The 21,238-nt window shown below is 41.3% G+C and overlaps 2 protein-coding genes across 3 annotated transcripts; both read left to right on the top strand.

The window, feature by feature from the left end:
* Window positions 1-7,114: 7,114 nt before the first annotated feature.
* Window positions 7,115-10,544, top strand: LOC306739416 (regulator of G-protein signaling 1-like). Of its 2 annotated transcripts, XM_079221429.1 has the most exons (5): window positions 7,115-7,260; window positions 7,356-7,451; window positions 7,542-7,597; window positions 7,763-7,926; window positions 9,924-10,544. In XM_079221429.1, the coding sequence occupies exons 1-5, from the start codon at window positions 7,184-7,186 to the stop codon at window positions 10,107-10,109; spliced, it is 579 nt and encodes a 192-aa protein (XP_079077555.1). In that variant the 5' UTR covers window positions 7,115-7,183; the 3' UTR covers window positions 10,110-10,544. The 2 variants fall into 2 exon arrangements, with proteins under 2 accessions (XP_079077555.1, XP_079077556.1); XM_079221430.1 differs by lacking the exon at window positions 7,542-7,597 and having other exon boundaries at window positions 7,119-7,260.
* Window positions 10,545-14,068: 3,524 nt separating this feature from the next.
* LOC306739224 (regulator of G-protein signaling 21-like) lies at window positions 14,069-16,970 on the top strand (the record flags this gene model as incomplete). The annotated part of the gene is made up of 5 exons (XM_079221199.1): window positions 14,069-14,148; window positions 14,504-14,563; window positions 14,871-14,935; window positions 15,087-15,253; window positions 15,423-16,970. The coding sequence occupies 5 exons, from the start codon at window positions 14,069-14,071 to the stop codon at window positions 15,609-15,611; spliced, it is 561 nt and encodes a 186-aa protein (XP_079077325.1). The 3' UTR covers window positions 15,612-16,970.
* Between the last annotated feature and the right edge of the window lie 4,268 nt (window positions 16,971-21,238).

The raw sequence follows: 21,238 nt of genomic DNA, 5'->3' as shown, positions 1-21,238 counted from the left end.
TCAACTCCAGACGACCAAGAGCATCACTTCCCGGGAAAGAAACGATGTCCGAAAGCACAAATTGCGTCTTAGACGTTGCTAATTTCTGCTTTCACGTCACTTTCACGTCACAGTTCTTCCATGCTTGAGATGCAATTTGTGTTTGGTTTTGCTTTGGCTGCTTCCTCTTGTCATGTTAAATACAAAGTCTCAGTGTGGATTCAGGCCACCGCGATAGCTTTTATAAGTGTTAAAGCTTCACGATTCTAAAACTCTACTGGAGCAATCGGCACTAGAAATCCACCAACGCAATGCTTAACTGGGTTAATGGCGCTGGACCTGGAACAGCATGTGGGGGCTTGTTATTTATTTGTTTTTGCTCATAAAACACTTCTCCGTTGCTGAATTGTCAACCTTGAGAGTAAACACTGGCAATGAATGTGATCTTTCAGAGTGTATTTATGAGCATGGACCTCACACTTCTAAAGCACATCTGACAACATCATACTTTATATTGTAACAGCCATTCCTCATCAGGCCTCTGATCTGTGAGGAACAAAAAGCTAGACAAGGACTTCCTTTGGTGTATGATTCATCTGAACATTTGGTATTTTCCATCCAGACACTTGTTTACAGCACTGCAGAACATCCCTCTTTTCATTTGTTGGGTTTAAGAACTATACTACCAAAAATGAACTCTTCTTTCACATTCACTGTAGTAGAAATGTGGTGTCTTGATGTAGAGAAGAGTAGTGAGAGTCCTCTCTCGCTCCCCTTGAGTTGGTCACTCTCTTCCACTTGTCACTCACTCCCCAGCGTGATGAAAAAAAAAATAATAATTCAGAAACCAGAGAGATTCTGACCACACAGAGTCAAACTGACACAGAATAAATCCACATGAAACCTCACACAGATCAACAGCCTTTTCTCCATGTGCTCTACCTACCTCCACCTCTTGCTGCAGCACTTTCATGGCCATGAGCATGATGGGAGTTCAGGTGCACGATTATTCCAGGGACCAATTTTATTCTGGGTTGCCGGGATTCGTGATAGTTTACAGAAACAATGTCTACAAATAAACACAGATTGTGGAATTTAAGAGTTCAGTGTCCTCATGCCATCTCTTCAGAGAGACAACTCGTGTAAGATGTGTTCTTTCAAAAGGCCTCTTCCTGATGATAAGCATGTGTACAACGACTCAGATCACAGAGACTCGTCTCGATTTACCTCACTCAAACACAATCAGCAATGCCAATTTTAGTTTAGGCTTCCCTTGGTTTGATAAAAGTCAGAACACACACAAAACTGTACAGTTCTTGGAAGGCAATACTTCTTAATTAGGCCACCCAGCATGTGATCACACTGCTTCTTCATTTTTTCTAACCTATAATGTGTTTGTACAGTGGAGCTAACACATTGAAAGTGTCATGCTTCTCTTATGGTCTCCAGTTGCCTTGCAGGATAGTATTGCTGCTGTAAGCAATTATATCTCACAAAGCACACTTCCTGTCACTCAGCTAGACCTCGTCTGATGAAATAGTTCCTGATTTTCCATTATTTAGTAACACTAATGTCACAACAGATCCTTTGAGACCATCCAGAAGTTGGTGTTGTACAGTAGCCTGATGAAAGTGGGTTCTAACTGTCAATCAGGGGGAATTTTGCTGTTAAATCGTACCAGACGGATATTGCCAGAGATTGATGGCAAAATTCTACGCCGCGTTCCTCGTGACTGTATGAGGAAAACACTATTGACACATTCTAAATAGTAGACACTACAAAATTCACTGGACAAGGAAAAATGTTCTGCTTTATAATTTGTTTTAAACTGATCAATAGAGACAATAGTTTATGGGGACTAAGCTGTTGACCTCATTGCACTTTCAATGTACAATATGCCCCTTAATTAAAGGTTCAGTAAAGTAGGAAACATAAATTCTCAGGTATTTAGTAAATATTTAGATCATTAGTAAACCAGGTATAAACGGGGACAGTATGTACTACTTCTACATGATATCATCGTCAGCCATCATTGGACCGGTAGTTGAGACCTCTGTCATGTTACTACATTAACAAACTATGGATGTCACAAGAGTTGTGCAAAAAGGAATAAATATGACTGACGTATATGAAACATGACGATACATGAAATTAATTTTTTGCCACTGTTAAGTGCGATGTCGGCTGTTCACAGCGTTCTGCCACGTTCACCTGAGAGTCCGATGATAGGGGTGGCATTGAGAGAAGCACACTTTGCTATTAAGTGGAACTTATTGTACTCTCAGCAATCTGCTATCAGTGATGGTCATCAACGATTTTCCACCCGCGTGTCAACCACCGTGCGAGAGGAAATCAACCCACACAGTAATGAGAGGCGATGACTCGGCCACTAATCTTTTATTCAAGAGTCTGTCAGTTTAGTTAAGGTTTTCTGGCTAAGAAAGGCTAGTGGCAGCATATTTGACGAGTTGTAAACATAAGTGTAACTCTGATTGATAGCCGACCTCTTTTAATGTCCAGCTTGAGTGAGTTAATTCCATACTGGTTGGTGGCGATTCTTTGAACTATCATTCCTTCAAACTACTATTTCAAATTCTTGCTCCTCTGTGAAATGCTGGAGAGTATACATCCACTTAAGGACTCTAAACTACTGAAAATGAAACAATCTGAGTTACAGCCGGGAGACATAATGCAACGTGTGTCAAAAGGTGATGAGTAGGCATGGCTTCACAGGGTCACAAGCAAAGTAAATTGATGGAATAATGTGTACAGTCTCAAATCTGAAAAAAAAACATGACTCAAACAACATCCTGTGTAGAATACAACACAGTTTGACTCAACGGATGTGGATCACTGAGATAAGCTGCTTGTTGCTTCTATCAGCTCTCCTTTCCCGTCTCTGTTACCATTTGCATATTATTTCCATTGAGAAACAACGTAACATACTTGATCTAACATGCCACAAGTAATCGAGAATATTTAATAAGGAAAGCGAAAGGCCACATGCAAAATGCATATATGAGGGTGCATTTGTGGCATCACCCAGTGGCGGCCGACCAATAGAGGGCCATGGGGCCTGGCCCCACCCACCTTGAGCCACCAGCAAAAAAATATATATATTTATAATATTATTAATTATACAAATTGTCAATATTTGTGTTTTTGAGCTATGGAATATACCCAGTAGTATTTGTAAAATAGGATATCTGGGCAAAAATATCTGCTTTTCCTGCTTGTTCCCTCCCCCCGTGCACGTCTTTGCTACCGGGTCTAATAAGCAGTTTAGCCAATCACTGATTAAAGATACAAATGAGTGACATACAATTTATCCAATCAGTGCCCTAAAAAACATCCACGGAGGGGCCACTCATTTGGCCCCAGTCTGCGCGTCCCCGTCTCTCTGCTTGTCAGGGCTAGTCTCTTGAGGCGCCACCCATTTTAAAAAGCAAGCATGGAAAGTAAAATACAACGTTAGCACGACTGCATCCAGCAGCTAGCTTAGCCAAACCTTCCTGTTGTAGCTTAGCCGTCTGCACAGAATTTCAAGCTGCAACATGGATAACTCCCTCAAGCTACTAAGCTAGCGTATCAAGCTAAGTCAACATCGCTTTCCACGGATGCTGGAAGAGGCAGGTCAAAGACGGCACAAAACGAGCTGCTGGTCAGCATGCTGTCTGTTATTATATGAAATGGAATTAACCCAATTTGTGTTCTGGCTTTAGAAGCTGTTTGTCAATCAATGTTGTTGTTTTTGTTGCATGTGTTTTACCTGCGTTAAGATGAGCCGCTTTTATTTTGAAGGCGGCTCACAATGTTAAAAAGGTCTCATTGTAGCCTATGTCAAAATCTACGGAAAATATAGTCATTTATTACAAATTAGAAACCGTAACGGTATTAGCACTTCGTGGAAGAGGCACAAGGTTAGTTAAAGTTGTAATAACTGTGTATGCTTCGAGGAAATTGCCATGAGTGTTAGCTGTGTGTGTGTGTGTGTGTGTGTATGTGTGTGTGTGTGTGTGTGTGCTGTTAATGCAAACTAGGAGTAAGCAAACATAATTATCATTTTTGTGCCTTTTGTACACAGCTCTTACGTTGGTTTTGGGAATTTATCAATACATTTGAAATTATCAGTCATTATTATATACTGAATTGTATTAATAATATGTCCTTATTATGTCAAAGTACACAAACGAGCCAGAGGAAAAAAAGCATCAGCGTTTATTTTTAGTCCATTGATGGTGAGGGAATGACAAACGAGAGGAATTCTCTCCATGTTAAATATTTAACTGCAAAGTAGTAATGCGTGATACCTTTTTTTGCATTGCACAGAAGAACCACAACAAGTTATTCAAGATCATACACATACCTCACTGTGAACATTTCTCACCGGAACTCACCGGCAAAGGATTAAAATGTTTCAGTGCTTCAATAAAGCCAATGAGAAAACAAAATCTACATGAAGTGGAAGACACGGTACCAAATGTGTGGGGAATGCGGTATAAGATATGGTAAATAAACCACGGTCTGCCGTTGGTAATTGACTGTTCTGTAAATCCTCTCAGTGGCTGTATGCTGTTTACAATGATAACGATGGCAGATTTACCACTCGAAATGTTGAGTAATTTTTCAAACAATAGGTCCCTGGTGTCAGACTAAGATAGCAGGCTGAATAAACAGCAGGCTGTCGCTAGGTAAGATCCTGCTAGTTGTATTAACGCAGTCTCCCACTGTTGCTGTTGCTTTTATTGTTCAATAGTGAGTGAACCAAAACAGTAAAGAAGGATGGACGGCAGAACGATAAGCCGAAACTACCTCGAAACCGCCGTTAATTCCTCCATGGGGATGAATAAAGTATCATCTATCTCTCTAAAGCGGAGGGGAGCTGCAGATTCTGTAGGTTTGTCACTCCGAGTGACTCCTTTCACATTGTTATTGGACATATTGTATTGTTGTATTATGAAAAATATATACATTAGCCGCTTTTAAAGAACAAATATTGTACAAAATCAATCAGTGCAAATTTTTCTTGTAGGATATGTAAACACTGCCGTCACACCCGCTGAGTGGATTGATCATGATGATGCCGTGAATGCCGAGTTTTGCAGTCTCTGAACTTTCTCATGTTCCTAATGAAACTACCGTCCAACCAAGCATGCGATATTAAGGGCGTCGTCCCCGAGAGAACGCGCTGACCGTGCATCTACTGCAGCTCCGGTAGTTCTTGTGTGGGAAGTTTGAGAAAAAGCCCACTTCAGCATTCTCTTAACCACAAACAAAATGGTCAGATCCCTGAGGGAATCCTGAAATGCACCATACACACAGATACATTTACATACACACACACACACACACACACGCACACTTGCTCTGCTTAGTATCAGTACATGTAGAAACTTCCTCACTAACTTCCTGTCTCCTGTAATGCTATTGCATGCACTGTTCCTACATCAGTCAAAGCATGTTTCAATTTCTGTGTGCAATATCCAGCCTATTAGAGATTTCTAGATTATTCATGAGTTTCTGTAAACCTGGTGTTTCGGCAAATGTTGTGACTGAGCTGTCTTTCTGCTCGTTCAAGCTGAATGGCATGGCATTTTCTGCAAAAGCTTTCGGTAGATGTCGAGATGTCCAAAGAATGTTCCTAAAACCTGAATAAAAAGGGCTAATTTGGATCATCCAACATGCTGTTGACATGAACCAAATCAAATTCAGAACATTGTCCTATTCAGAATAATAGTGGAATAGTAGTCTCCATTTTAAACAACAAACAAAGCAGCTATATAACAACTACACCCCTCCATTCAGTCTTTATCTTTTTAATACAGAACAGCAATGTGACCTAATGGCACCACAGTCGCAATTGAACATATTGTGTAAAAGTGGCTCGCGAATGTGTTAGTCGGTATTAATCATATTTGACTTCCCATCCTTGTCATTCTCATCCCCAAGCCAGTTTTTTTCCACAGAAGTATTTCAAAACGGGTGAACTGGGGATTCTTAATTTGACCAACCAGGTCACGTCTCAGAAAAGATTTATTATTTCATGTAATACGCTCTACTCAAAGAGAAAATATCTGGCCTTCTAGCCATACTCTACTTTGGATGGAACAACTATTGAAGGCAGATGATCCGCTGCACCGCCGGTTGTTTTCATCACATTCCATTGTCGGTCTTACGCCGAAAACACGGCAAGCATTGCCAAAGTGTGGGTCACCACAACGGGGACTTTTTTTCTGCGGCCTTGTGTTTCAGGCAAAAATAAATGATTTGCAACATCGGACGACATGTCACAAGACTCTGATAACTGATTAAGCTCTGGAATCTTCTGACCGCAATTTGCCACCAAAAGATACACTATTCCAAACGTTTAGTTTGGCCTCACAATCATAATCTGCCCAGCTTGCTGAGCTCAAAGCGGGGCCTTTCGTGATTCAATTATATGTCTATGGCAACATTTTATTGCATTTTTTGAATATATTAAATATCTAGAATATGGTTCTATATTTTGCATTTATAAAGTAGCAATGTGTCAGCTCAATAATGCATATGACCGCATAAACAAGCTCTGCAAGGCTATTGGTTTGGTTTTCATATCATTGTTGCAATCTTTCCAAATAATTTGGTAATCGTTTGACACCAGTATACCCATTATGACACATAGAGGGTGTTGAGAAGTTTGAAAGGTAGGCGTATTGGATATTCTTTACGGCTTTGAAAGATGTTCTTGGACTTGGATACAATAACCAGGCTACGGTTTCTGACCAAAGAAAGGACGAGTAGATCATGCATTTCAGTCATTTGGTACTTTTCAAGTTATCGTTTTGTAGAAACGTTACGGCAAAACAGCACGGCATATGGATGGACATGCCCACCATTTATTAACGCCATGTTTTCAGGCCCCTGTCCACCTCTGCCCTCAGATAGCCTCGGTGTCTCCACACATATCGTGTCCATGGTACAATCACAAACTGGAATTTTACAGCTGTGAGTCAGTACTGTAACTGAAGCAGCAGCAAGCGTCTGTCTGCTTACCCCAAAGGAATGTCGATACTTGTACCAGCAGGCCCTCAACGTCACGGGCATCACACCTTCCCTGCAAGGTGAAAGGCAGTTGGGCAACAGTGCTGTTTGGGGAACATTGCAGTTTAGAGACACCAAGACAGACTTCTGTAGCTCCTTACAGGACATTTCCAGGGATGTTAAAATGCCAAAATTTCTCTTTTCAAAGATTCGTCTCTATGAAATCAATGAACTGATGAAAAATGTGAAGCAGCCCAGAAGGTAAGCCAGGCGGAGTCGTGGTTTGAGCAAGATAGACGGGCTTACTTTTTTTCTATTAACTATTGTGTTAAAGTTTAACTTAATTTGTTTTGCAGAAGTCATATTGTTCTTAATCGAAGTGGGCGTAAGAAGGACATCCAGTGGCTCATGGGACAAAGAATAAATGATGAGACATATCCTTCAAAACCCAGGTAGTGTATGTAGCACTATTATAGATATGTATTAATGTTCCGGCTGTTCATTACAAAGAAAATGAATTCTCAAATATCTCTTTATTACAGTTGGCAGGCTGATCATAAACTCCAACCGACTCTGGAAAAAATACTACATGATAAAAGTAACGCGTTACAAAATGTTTTGAGACAATAAAATACTTCCAAAAAATGATTAATGAACTCTGTTGGAAATCACAATTTTGATTTTGTGGTCACAAAATTGACTCGTGAAATTTCTAATGATATTTATTAAACGGTGAATACTTTGAATATCTTCCTCTTTACAGAATATTTAGCAGCATTCCGCAGCTTCCTGCAGTCGGAGTTCAGTGAAGAAAACCTTGAGTTCTGGCTCGCATGTGAAGACTTTAAGTCTGCTTCACCGGAAGACCTTCGCTGGAAAGCAGAGGCGATCTACCAGGAGTTCATCCAGCCTCTGGCCTCCAGAGAGGTCAGTTCTTCACTGGAACATGGTTGATAGAGACAGAGCTAGATGAATAGCCAGCAGACAGTAGTAATACACTCTGAACTATTCTTTCCCTTTAGCACACTTCAATATGATCAATAAAAAGCTCAAATACGATACAAAAATGTTTATGACAGAACAGGGAAAAGTATTATTGCATCTACTAAATGTCACACCTTACACTGCCATTGTTGGTCACTGAGGTGAAGATGCATTCTCTGGGATGAGGTTTTGTTCGTAGCATTAGATCAATATGTTGCACATTATTCTATGCTCATTCAAAGTGAAGTACTGCACTTCCCTACAAACACACAGTTGAGTTTTCATGACTTTTGAGTCCCGACAAGACAGGTAAAGATCACACACAGTTGTGTGCTTTCAGGGCCTTTGGAGTCATCACCTTGACTTGAATACCGTCAAGTCTTCACACTAAAATGTAATGATTTATGTTTTGGGGACGTCCAATTGTCCCCATTTTGTCCCCCCTGCCAAAAAAGGAGAGTCCCAACTATTTGTCTGTGTAATCAAAATAATATCCACAGAAGATAATCAGTGTGTGTGTTTAGCTTCCTGCAACTGTTTCCAGGTTTAGGTGCAGTTTGTAGCAAATGGATATGTTACCACTTCAATACATATTGGGTTTCATGAGGTCAGAAGACAAGGACAAAAAGCAATTGTAGTCATTATTTTTACACATACAGTCCAAAAAAAAATGGAAAGGAAGTCAACACTTAATGTTCTGCATTACGGTGAATTATTGCCATAATCCTAGTGGAAGTGTCTTCATGTACATGCATTGTCTTTATGTACGTGTAGGAAAAGTTGTAATATTAAGAGAATAAAGTCAGAATATTTCATGAAGAAAACGTCCTGGCCTAGTCTGCTGTGCATGATGTTAATTGTCTGCGCTCTGCATCCCGTCATAAACAGTCTCACGGTAGTTCGTAAAATAGCCACGAAAGGCAATCTATTGGTTTCATGAACGTTACTAAATGAAAGTTAGGGTTCAGGCAACGAAAGCACCTAGTTGAGGAAAAGACGAGTGCAAATAGTATCTTTTTTTTGTAGGATGTGTCACTGGCGTCACACTCGCTCAGCGGATTGATCACGATGACGCCGTGAATGCCGATGTAGTTTTGCATTCTCTGAACTTTCTCATGTTCCGAATAAAACTACCGTCCAACCAAGCATGCGATATTAAGGGCGTCGTCATGCAACAAAACCACAACAGCGCTTTGTGACGTGGAACATCGGCGTGTGGTTGTTGATTTTATTATGTGACTATTTCAAGACCTGCCGTGATACTGGTCTGGTCCGCCAGACACACACAACCCATTTTGGGGGTTCATTGGGGTTCTGGTCTCAGAGGAGCAGCTGTACGCTGCTCTTCATCGGAGGTGGAAAACCGAAACTAACAGAAAACACTTCTGATCAGGCCTACATCTCACCAGCGTGTGGTATATTGTACATGCTAATCTTAACTTCACCACCTCCAATAGAAGGTAGCTCAAAGCTGCTTCCCAAAGCTTTTCAGAAGCACACATTGTAACACAAAGCTAAGTCAGAGGAGCGTGCCGTTCTATAGAAAACTGGCAAGCTGCGTGCGAGCGATTCAGAAGAAAGCCTCGTCTTTAGCAGGGAAAGCTTAGATGGCGGTGGTAAAAGCAAGCCTAGTAATCAAATTGTGACATTGTGTATTTGAACGTAGGATTAAATTGGCATTAAAAACTGTCGCACACAAACGCCCCCATGAGAACACCTCAAGCCCCCCCCCCTTAAAAACTATTGCTTCCAGCGCCTCTCCACGTTCTCTGATCGCCACCTGGGGGACGATTACGCCCCTTGCTGAAAAATACTACTTCGGAGGGTCTTGTTTCTTAGTTATTTTAAGTGCAGCACAGTTATCTGGGAGACAGATTAGCTTCAAATGCCACTGTTGTCAACACCAGTTACAATGCGGTTTATCTTCATTCCTTCCCCAGATCAATGTTGATCACCACATTAAGGAGAAGATCAAGACGTCTTTGGAGAAGCCGAGCCTCTGCTGCTTCGATGAGGCCCAGAAGCACGTTTACCTGCTGATGGAAAGAGACTCTTGCCCCAGATTCCTGCTCTCAAATGCCTACCTGAGTCTAAAGTACAAATCCAGGACTCGTTGGTACATTTAGCTCAGAACACAGTATCAAAACAGTTTTTCTAATCGCCACGGTTTGTCTTTTCTTGGCTGAACGGAAAAGTTACTTCACGCTGTATGAAAAGCTTGGATGAAAACCATTCTTTTAAGGGCAGAGAATCTCTTTTTAGGAAAAGAAATGTTCTACCATAATGCAACATCAACTTCTTGTAGGACATTAAGATGACGCTTTGATGAAATGTTATGGAAAATAATCAAGCAGGAAAAGAGAAAAGTAATGTGATTGAGGGAAAAATGAATATGTACGTAGGGAGGAAAGAATGCCGTTGGTACGTGTCAGTACTTTAGATAATTGTAAAGAGTTTGGAGTTGTTTGAAATAACGTATGTGTTGACAAAAAGTCTGAAGAAGTTAAGGTGCAGAGTAAGTATGATGAATGCTAAATAAATGGTTTTCTGTCATGAAGAAATGACCTGGCTTTTTATTAATGTGCATTTTTACAAAGTCATGACTTCCTGACCATCTTTGGATACATTTCACGAGATGAGAAGTCCTCACTCAACATCTATAACCATTCTTACTATTATGACTAGTTTCCATGGAGTCAGGCATTTGAGACACAGATTTATATTCATCTGACTTCAATCTAACTGGACTGGGGATGGGCATGAGTCAAGGGAAGAAGGAAAAAGAGAGAACAGTTTCCACAGCTCACCCAGCAAGGAGATTCTGTCTTTGGTCACATGTCTGATATATCCTTTAATTAGGTGCAGAGATGACTTCACACACCAGCAAAAGGGTTTACCAAACTGGAAAAAAGTAACCCTGCAGTAACCCTTGATCTCACTCTGTTCTGTAAATGGCCTTATTCTTGGAGATTGTGCCTTAAAAAGGAGTACTGAGGCAGCTAATAATAACCCAGAGGGCTTAAACGACAACACTGGAGTCATCAGACAACCTGATGCGTAACAGATCAGGCTGGATGTGCTGCCTTGTTAGGGGAATAACCTCATCGGCCACAGACAATGATGGCAGAGATGCACAAACGCTGTACTTTGAGAGAATATATTTCAGATTCAAGATTGATGTCCGATGGGTGAAGCTGTGTTTGTGTCCAGGTGTAATACATTTTTGAGCAAAAGGAAAATATGAGATTTGTTTGTTCTCGAATTGTTGTCATTCTCATTGTGTGGCCACAAAACCCTCGATGTGTGATATTGAGCATAAGAAAGCACTGTATGCTGTTATTCAGAAGATTACAAGTGTGAAGAAAGAGGAAGTATTAGGAGTTTTAGTTACATTTCATATATACAACTATAAAGCGTCTTTCCTAATCTTGCTTAATGCTTTGAGGTCCTACGCATAATTAAAAAGTTTAACGATTTTTTAAACAAAATGTCTTCATTATGTTGATGGAAAAACATAAATCTGGACGCCCTAACATGTATTTTCTGTTGCATGAAAGCAGTAAATAAGAGCTAAAACTATCTGAGCTATTTTGATGTCAAACGTCAGTAACTCTTCACACACTGGGATGTCAGGGGTTGTTCCTGATACATGACGAAGGTCTCACATCTTCATCACGTGGTGCACTATTCTTCACACACGATCTGTCCACTGATCCGGCACAGTTACCATGGTAGCCAAAGAGGAAGTGAGTACTGTCGACGGCACGGCTTCCATCCAGTCACACTTGGGGAACTTCACGACCAGATCTGGATGCCAAAGGCTGATAACGTTTGAACTGCTTTGTTCCTCATTGCACCTTTAACCGTAGACATGAAAGCTCTCCCTTCACAGGGTTTGTTGATTCTCCGTGACGCTTCAAGCACTAAGAACCGTGTTTGGGCAAAAAGAGGGAGAGCCGCATCGAGGAAGCCGAGCCAAAGGGCAAATTGTAACAGAATATCCGGGGCATCAAATGGTGAGCGGGAGCAGCTGGCGATAAGCTAAAACAACAGACGCATTCAGTCAGGTTTATGATATCGCAGGACTCCTGTGAGGTGTTTTTAATTACCTTCTGAATCCTATTTCTTTCCTTTTCCATTCAGAATCTGCTCCTTGTTATAACTTGCATTCACAGGGAATTAAGGCCTACATCAATATGGGCGCCATGCGCCAGCGTTGGCTCAATGGTTGTTGTATTACTACAATCTGCGTCGCCTTTATCCATCACCTAACTCAAGGCCCGAAACTTAAATCCTCATCATGATACTTTAATGCAAAAGTGAGTAAGCTGCAACCAAATCAGAATTGATTGACAGCTTTGGACACTTTCTAATACTGACTATTTGACATTAGCTAGCTGGCTACGTTTGAACTTTTCTCTCAAGCTTTTTTTTTTAATTCCTCACACTACTTTCGTCATGTTTCGTATGTAAAACCAAGTGCAACGCTTTGAACGACTGCGAGGAGAGACCGTCAGGAAGTGTGTTGTTTTTCTAAATGTGGACCATCATCACGTCTTGCCGCTCTCCATGACAGCAGTGTGAGTGTGGCTATTTGGAAGTGCCAGAGAGACTTGCCTGGACAGCACTTCATGCTAGTTTGGTTCAAGCACGCCCTCTCCGTTAAGATATTATGTTAAATCAATTCCCACACAGCTCTTTCTAAAGTTTCAATCATCTGCAGCCGCCTCTATTCCAACGCCAGGCCAAATACGTCAAAGAGCTGCACTGATTCCTAGGAAACATATAAGGTCAAGCGGTCAGCGCTACGAACGCTAATCACAGCTAACGCTAGTCAATCGCCAAGAAACTGTCTAGTTCACTACAAGTTCTCACACCACAACTTGAGTTCCGGCCAAAGCCGGTTATTTCTCTTCACTCCTGTCTGCTCCCAGTCCCTTAAACAGCAAACAGACGCAGATGTAAGAGGCTGTGCTCTGTCACATGTATACGAGTCAGTGTTGACATTGCCGTTGGGAATAGTTGACCCTATTAGCCATCCCTCTGTTGTGTCACAGTTTCACAGTTTCTTCAATTTGAGGGGAATTAGCTTTACGAAAATGAGGCTAAATGTCAGCGTGTGCATTCAGATTTTATTTTCTATCAAATTAACTCCATAGTGTTGTAAATCCAAAAACGTTAGTTTTAGAGGATGTGATGGTTGGCAACATGTCCTCAAAGCCTTTCAATACTTATAGGGGTATTTATTTCTCATAAATATGACAATCTTTATACACGACACATATATTAGAATAAAAATACACACAGATGTGCATGTTCTTCCCTCCCTATATGGATTTATGGCGACAGTTTTGACAATGTAGGAAGCTTTTTGTGGCTGAAACCAGAGTGCGGTCACAATGTGACATTCTGACAATTTTTTGGGACTTCCTGCCGTCAAGTCCATCTGTTGCAATCAATTTGCAATTTCCTCTTTCTTGCTCAGGACTGTGCCCTCATGTTGCGTGAATTCACGCCACGTTTTTTTGAATTTCCTTGAAGTTGACGTTTTACTAAAACGGACGAGCGATCCTCCCGTTTGTTTTCAAGAGGCTTCACTCTTCAGTCCCGTTTCAGAGGGCGACATCAAAAACAAAGTGTACGAAGGTCACAATTTGCCTATCGCAGTACAATGTCACTGTCATTTGCATCTGTTCTGCCAGACTAAAAATAATGTGAACACAGCATGCTCTGTCTGTTTGGTTTGTCCAGTCAGGAGGAGGGAAGGATCCTTAGGAAAGGAAGCAGAGAGACATAATAGGCAGTGAGACAAGAGGGGGGGAGGCGAACATGCAGTACCGTGTGAGTATGTGTCGTTTCTAACAGTGAGAAGGAGGAGGAGGAGGAGGAGGAGGAGGAGGAGGGTAAAAAAGGGGTGCTTCCTCTCCAGCCTGGGCTGAGCTGCTGGTGTATCCTAGGAGCCCCAGTCCGTAGCAACAGGAAACCTTGGTATAAAAAGCCGCGTCGCAGGGGGAACCCTCCTAAGTGTCTCTCAGCCGCGGCATGACCCGGACCGAGAGCCTGAGAGAGTGGACTTAACAAGACAATGCCCAGCCTAACCGCCGAACCACCCAACACACAGCACTTCATCATGGACCGAGATGACAGGAAGAGAAACAAGAACATGTGAGTGAAACGTTTATTTTACCTCCATCTGCGGGGTTTCTAGTAAACATGCCGACTCGGGGCTCCATGAGAAGTGTCTATTCAATGTATTTGAAATGCATTTGCAAAGTTTTTTGTTTTTTTTGGTTCTCACGCTAAAACCTTTCAGACACTTAGCACACTTAGGAATATTACGGACGCTTCATGGCATCTCCTGAAAATAGCTTAAGTTAATAATGTCATCTAACTTTACGACAGCACATGCTCCATTCTAATTACTAACATGCCCAACATGCTTTGACAGATCCACTGGGAACTAATCTAACAGCAGTAAATCCAATAGGGATGTATTGATGCATTTCTTATCTCTACACAGCGGAAAGAACTTTATGTGCCGACTCCAGTGCATGTTCTCACACTCATCAAGCTCTGAGAGGTAAGGGGACTTATGGAGTGTTTTGCATACATTTCAGTTTTAAAATAGCCAGCCTGCTCCACATCATTTCCATCTATGGCATCACGAAAGGATTCAAATGAAGTAGAGACTCCATGTTTGCTTTGGCACAGCGCAGCACGCACAGCAACATTATCCCATGGTTTGGACATTTCTGCACAAATTTGATGAGCACATCTGCTCTCCTTCCTCGATTAGACCGCTTCTGTCTCCTTGCAAGCCTCCTGTCTTTATTTTACCCCAATTTGTTTTTTTTTCTTTGAGTGATCTAACTTTAATTCTCTCCCAGCAGGCTAAGTTTAGAAGATACCCAACAATGGTCACAGTCACTGGAACGGCTTCTGGAGTCTAAATGTAGGTTGCTTTTCCCCCGATGATGAGAATACTGCTAGAACCGTAATTTACGTCCGTGAGAATGAGAGTTCAAGAGAATATCTGGTTTATAAAGCTGACTGCGGGTGTTATCTCGGCCTCACGCTGGCCGTGTTTTCTGTGCTTTCCTCAGATGGGTTGGCCACTTTTCGCAACTTTCTGAAATCTGAATACAGCGACGAGAATATTGAGTTCTGGCTCACCTGTGAGGACTACAAGAAGATCAAGTCCTCATTCAGAATGTCCTCAAGAGCCAAGAAGATTTATGAGCAGTTCATCAAAGCAGAATCTCCTAAAGAGGTAAATCCAACTGAGAAGTTTCCTCACATGCACAGACCCATCACATGCACTTGCTTTGTAAATACTGTTACATCGGATGATATTAGAAAAGTGCAGCTCACATGTCGAGCTTAAAATATCTCGCTCCTGGCTAAAATCCCCTTGTTCCTATCTGTCTGCCTCATTCCAGATCAACATTGACTATCACACCCGAGAGCAGATCAAAAGGAACGTCAAGACTCCCACCATGCACTGCTTTGACGACGCTCAGAAGATAGTTTATGGGCTGATGGAAAGAGACTCGTACCCGCGGTTCCTCCGCTCAGACATTTATAGAACTCTCCTGGAAAACCTCGCAGCAGACGCCACGAAGGGATGAAAGCGCAGTCAGAGGGAGAGAGAGAGAAAGAGAGAGAGAGGGAGAGAGAGGGAGAGAGGGAGAGAGAGAAAGGACATAAAACTTATAACTGGAATGTCTGAGCTCCTTCAGGAGGAAGGGCCGACAACAAAGGAGGAAGGAGGGATCTGCCGCGTGGGCGCCACCAAGGACACCAGCAGAGGCCGCAAACTGGGCCTCAGTGCTGCCGCGGGAGGATGGAAACGCCGGGCATGTCACGTGTGAGGACTGTGTCCCAAGGAGAAGAGTAAACATGACCAGCCTTAATGATATTGACCCTCTAGCGTGTGTTTTCACCGGATGATGATTCTGTGTACGCAAGCCAATTGGAACCACTTTTGACAACGAGCGAATCAGTGAAGGGACCGGGACCCGACCGGGACCCGACCGGGACCCGACCGGGGCGCCGCGTCAGCAAACTGCAGCGGACCTCTTTTGGCCTTTTTTGCGGAGGTGCTTCCTGTGCAGATTAAGATAGAGGATGTAAAATGCAAAGGTCACAGTCCATTAGTTGTGTGTGTGTGTGTGTCTGAGAGGGTGAAAGTGAGTATTTAGTTGTAGCTTTAACTGCCACTGACACCGAGTAAGATGTCACGAAAGGAGTTGGACAATTATCGAGTGACAGCACGAGGGAGGACAACAAATCCATCGCAGAGAGAGGACATTGTGATATTTCAGAAGGCCACTCTCTGCAAGAGGCATTCTGGGACACTTGAATGTTTCTGCTTTTTCAAAATCTTTTTTTAGATTGGACTGATATGGGGTTTTAAAAACTGATATTTCTTTAGATTTAAGCTGCCTGTTGGAGATATGTGTGTTAATATTGAATATATTTCTAATTTTCAAATAGTAAGTGTTTTAAAAAGTAATCCAGAATAAATATATTTATTTTATGATAACAAAACATAATCATGCACATTTTCTTGTGTGGAATCTGAACCAAATTCTGCACTACAGCAACTAAGAAATTCCCTTTTTTAACGGCCGGTGGCGTCTGATTTAATTCCTCACACACGACTACCGGCCGTCGTCTTATTCCAAGCCGACTTCTTACCGCACTGCACAAGTGTCAAGAGTTGTGATTTCATTTCATAAACTATTTGAGTGGAATTATTATAGAGATAGGATGTTTCACCTTGCATGATAGGATGTTAAAACCCTTATTATGCTTCCCAAAAGCATGTTGTTTGAATGTATTCTTAAGGGTGAAATGCTAAGTTAACTTAAAAGTGAAACCGTGTATTATTTATTGTTAATTATCACCATTTGAGTACAAAGTGTTTTGAGGTGTTGAAGTGATTGTTAAAATGTTAGTCATTTGAACAACATTAAATTATTTTAATTGCCTTCTTGGAACAAGGTGCAACTTGTTTAATCGCACACACACACACACACACACACACACACACACAAACACACACAAAAGTCTCTGCCCTCCCATTTGTCACATTACAGCTTTTAGTGATTTTATTGAAATGGGCTGTTTAAAAAAGAGAGCGACACACTTCCAGTGAGACCGATCTTAAAGCATCGCATTACACAATATGTGGCATGTTTGCATAATGATTGTCTGTTGTATGTTTAAAGCGATACTCCACCGCATAAGCATGGAAACATGCAGGCTGTGCCAAGTTCTGATGGCCGAAGACTTATGTTCATTGTTGTAAAGAAGCAGCAACAGACGGTTGTTAAAAAGACCCAACACTCCATCCCACGGAGTGGATAATATACAGTGCAGTGAATAGAGCTGCTGGACGCTCATATTCAAATATGTTCAGCATTTTACTTTAGAAGAAGTTGGACATTCAAAATGAGAAAGTGAGTGCAGATATATATGATGAAACTCGTAACAAAATATTGAAAGAAAAACCCAGCAAAAGCTTGCTTTGAATTTCAATTAGTCTTTATTTTATGCAAAAATGATTCCCACGATATCCGACTATGAATATTGGGTGCTTGCAGTTTTGTTTTTGTTATCACAGAAGTGCATGAGTGATGTGTGCAGTTTTAGAAACAGGAAGGCCTGGACTTCCAGTTTCAGAATGAGCCATTGTGAACAATGAGATTTTTCTCTTAAATGTAGACACACAACATAATTAAACGCATTACCAACACAAAATCAACACGGATTTTGTACTTATTAATGTAAAAACATACAATTGATATGCCCTCCTCAAAACCACCAGACTTTAGTCACACAACATCATGTTTACCTCGCTGATTGTTAATAACTCGCTCGACAGAAACAAAATAAAGCTCAATCAAACCCGTCTTTGCTCGTCTTTCCACTGGTCCAACGATCACCAACTCTGTTTTGAAAGTTTGAATATTTAAAAAATAAGTGACATTTTCACTGTTTACCAACCCTGCTTCCAGTGCCAGTCTGTGTCATTGAATGTGAATCAGCAGAAAATGAATCAATAATTCATACTGGCCTATTCTTAGTAGGTTTAATTAAATAATTAAATAATGAATTATTTAATTAATAATTAAAACATCTCTGTTGAGACTTTTCTTACAAAATGTGAAGTTTACCATCTGATATAGAAACTGTGTAACCTGCGTTGCAACAAATACCTATTTTACTTTTCCACACCACCAAGTGGAAAATGGTGAAGCTGAAGCGGCAACATGCAAAGGTAGTCCATACGGGTTATACTTAAAAAAAACAAGAGTGATTTATTGAAACCAGTTTTGAACAACAAAAATGAACAATGGAGTGTGTAGACCAGCCATGTCAGCAATGAAATAAGTACGTAAAATAAGTGAAATCCATACGTATTCATTTTAATACACAGTACTTACCATACACTGTAAAGATGTTTTTTCCATTTCACATATGTTTGTTCAATCAGGTCTTCACCCTCCCATGTCAGCTGAGGTCAAACACCAGAGCAAATTTGAATATAAAAACATCTGAAAATTGTCACTAGATAGGTAGAATGCACCGTATATATCGGGGCATTCCCAATAAAAACACAACTTGCTTATCTAGAAAGTTTGTAGACTTGCACTTGCTAGTCTATCATTTATGTTTTTGCAAAGAACCCATAAAGTATTTCTGATTACAAATGTTTGTCAGACTCTTCAACAGCAGGTAAGAAAGCAGCGACACTCATCACCTCCACAGCAACGATAGTTTTTTTCACGGTGTCTGTTTGCTTCGCTATTAGCAGTCAACACCGCTGCAGGTGATTTACTGAGGAGCAGCTGCAGTCTGCGATGGATGTCACATGGTGTCAACTTGCTTGTTTTATGAGCATACTGTTGGCCTGTCACCAAAATTGGATTAAAACAAAGAGATAACAAACACAATTTTGTGTTTTGTTGTCTCTAGGAGTCACATATGAACGTTACCATGAGCCTTAGCGTCCTGGGATGGCTGTGTGTTTGATGCCCTGGTAATGAGAATGGACTCACATGGTTTAAACACTTTGTCCAGCCTAAATCTTGCAAAAACCTCCTTGTTATGTCGTGCATCCTTATATTTGGTGGGCATACATTTGTGAGTCTACATTACTGGAGGGTCAACAGATCAAGCAGTTGGGCGTTGTGGATTCCTTCACGTCAGCTTCTATTAAAAGGGAGCGGTTTTTGTGTGTACTCTCTGTGTCAATTTCCCCTGACGGTACAGACACACACCTTTACAGGGTTGGAATTCATTATTGTGCAATGTTGGCCCCATTAGGCATTTCATGCCAAAACTAGATCAGGCTGCAGTTCTCCATAGAAGCATGCATGCCACAAGTTCAATGAAATCGGGACACACTTGTGTTTATTGCCTTTTCTGTGATACTGAGCTGTTCAGCCTTTGCACACCACCTCGGCCGTGCTTGTTTTGATCTGTGTGAGTTATGCTACGTTCACACCGTTTCGCAATGTTTTACTCGCGTGAGCTTACTTGCCGACAATATGTGGTTTATTCGCGTCATTCGCTTCATTTGCGCTTCATTTTATCTCTGGAAATAATCACTAGTTCTGCTTTATACTTGTTGTGGAAAATTCCACAAACGTCACAGCGTCACACAAATATTTCAACTCAAGCGCCCGGCGGAAATTTGCATTGTTCGCAACCATTCGCGTCGTGAGTAGATTACATGCAAAGTCAATGGACTTTGCATGTAATCTACTCGCGTGTTCACACCAACACTTTTGGTGTCAACGCATCATTGCACAAATGTATTCCATCTAATTAAAGCCTTTTAGCATTGAAGCTGCTAAACCTGTGAATTCGTCATTCATATATTTTCAAACACGCCATTACAAGATACATTTGATGGGTAATGTCATAATTTCCTTTGCACATAGTTCCCTAGCAGTCGTTCAGTTTTCCTTGGGAAGCGCCACGGCGTTTGGCCATATTGTCGGCCGTTTGAGAAGAGGACAGGGGAATTAAACCTGTCAATCAATCATGTTTCCACTTATTTTCAAAATGTGAACCCAAATCCAATTTACAGTAACTGTGGCAGCTGCTGGTTTTGTATGAGACTATTTGCTCATTTATATTTCAACTGGCTGGAGCCAGCAGGAGGGAAGCCAAAGACAAGGCCAGGAAACGACTTGGTAGCGCTGAGAGTGTCTTCAGCTAATGAGCAACGGTCATCAGCACATGATGAATGCCGTGGCAAAAGAAATACCTGCTACTTAATGCCCTTACTCAGACCTGCCTAATTACAACCCACATAATGACTGACAGCCGGCAGTACTTGTCCATCATTTCTGATATCGACAAAAATAGATCCATTTGAAATGTCAACATGGAGAAGACATCAATAATGAAATATGTTGTGTGAGTATTGTGGTGTCTTCTTGTCCTCCCTGCTGTCTCTCGTCACGTTGCCTCCATACACGGCTAAATCATCTAGAACCAGTTATTTATAAAGACTCAAAGTCAATCACAGGAGATTTTATTTAGGTTTCCCTAAATTCCAGAATGATGTCCATAACCTATCATTTAACGTTTACAACTTGACCCACATTGGAGAGCCTGAATTGTCTCATTGTTCTCATAATTGTAGCCTACTTATGTCATTAAATCTAATATGAAAGGCGTGAACGTTCTGTTTAATGGATGAAACAATTAAAGCTGTTTACTCTGGACAAATCTGATGAGAGGAAAATTAAAAGATTGAGACGTTAACTATTCATGTTTTTGACCTCCGTAGCTCTCCGGCGCGCTCGACACGCGGAAGACGTTTCAGTCGGTTGCAATCTGCAGCCTCGCCACTAGATGCCGCCAAATCCTCCACACTGTGGCTTTAAGAAAATATGTGAGTTTGGCATCAATCTTCTTGTGTGACTCTCTGCAAGGAAGCGGAGTAATGGATGTCCCAAAATGTCAAGCTATCTCTTTAACCATTACAGTTAAAGATAAAAATAGGACCGAATGAACAGTTATAGATTCTGCACAGAACTATAAGTCCATTGTCCCTTCAGACTGACTACTGACTACGGGCTTGTGTTGCACTAGCTTCGGGAATGTTTCTGTGTTTATTGGTATTTTGTTTTATTGGTGTCACTTTTATTGGATCTGAATATAATATCCTCTTGTATTTTGTTTTCTGTGTGTTTCTGTTTTACTACTGTAAGAGGAATTATGTTTTTATTTA

The sequence above is a fragment of the Taurulus bubalis genome (genome assembly GCF_910589615.1).
Source record: "Taurulus bubalis genome assembly, chromosome: 7".
NCBI lineage: Eukaryota > Metazoa > Chordata > Actinopteri > Perciformes > Cottidae > Taurulus > Taurulus bubalis.
The sequence above is the reverse complement of the archived record's forward strand: the minus strand, read 5'-3'. Positions and strand labels throughout refer to the sequence as shown.

Bases quoted from the DNA above. Each gene is read 5' to 3' on its own strand.
- LOC306739416 (XM_079221429.1), top strand. From the start codon at position 7,184: ATGCCAAAATTTCTCTTTTCAAAGATTCGTCTCTATGAAATCAATGAA. The intron at 7,261-7,355 runs GTAAGCCAGGCG...TTTGTTTTGCAG, and splicing joins AATGTGAAGCAGCCCAGAAG to AAGTCATATTGTTCTTAATC. The intron at 7,927-9,923 runs GTCAGTTCTTCA...TTCCTTCCCCAG, and splicing joins AGCCTCTGGCCTCCAGAGAG to ATCAATGTTGATCACCACAT.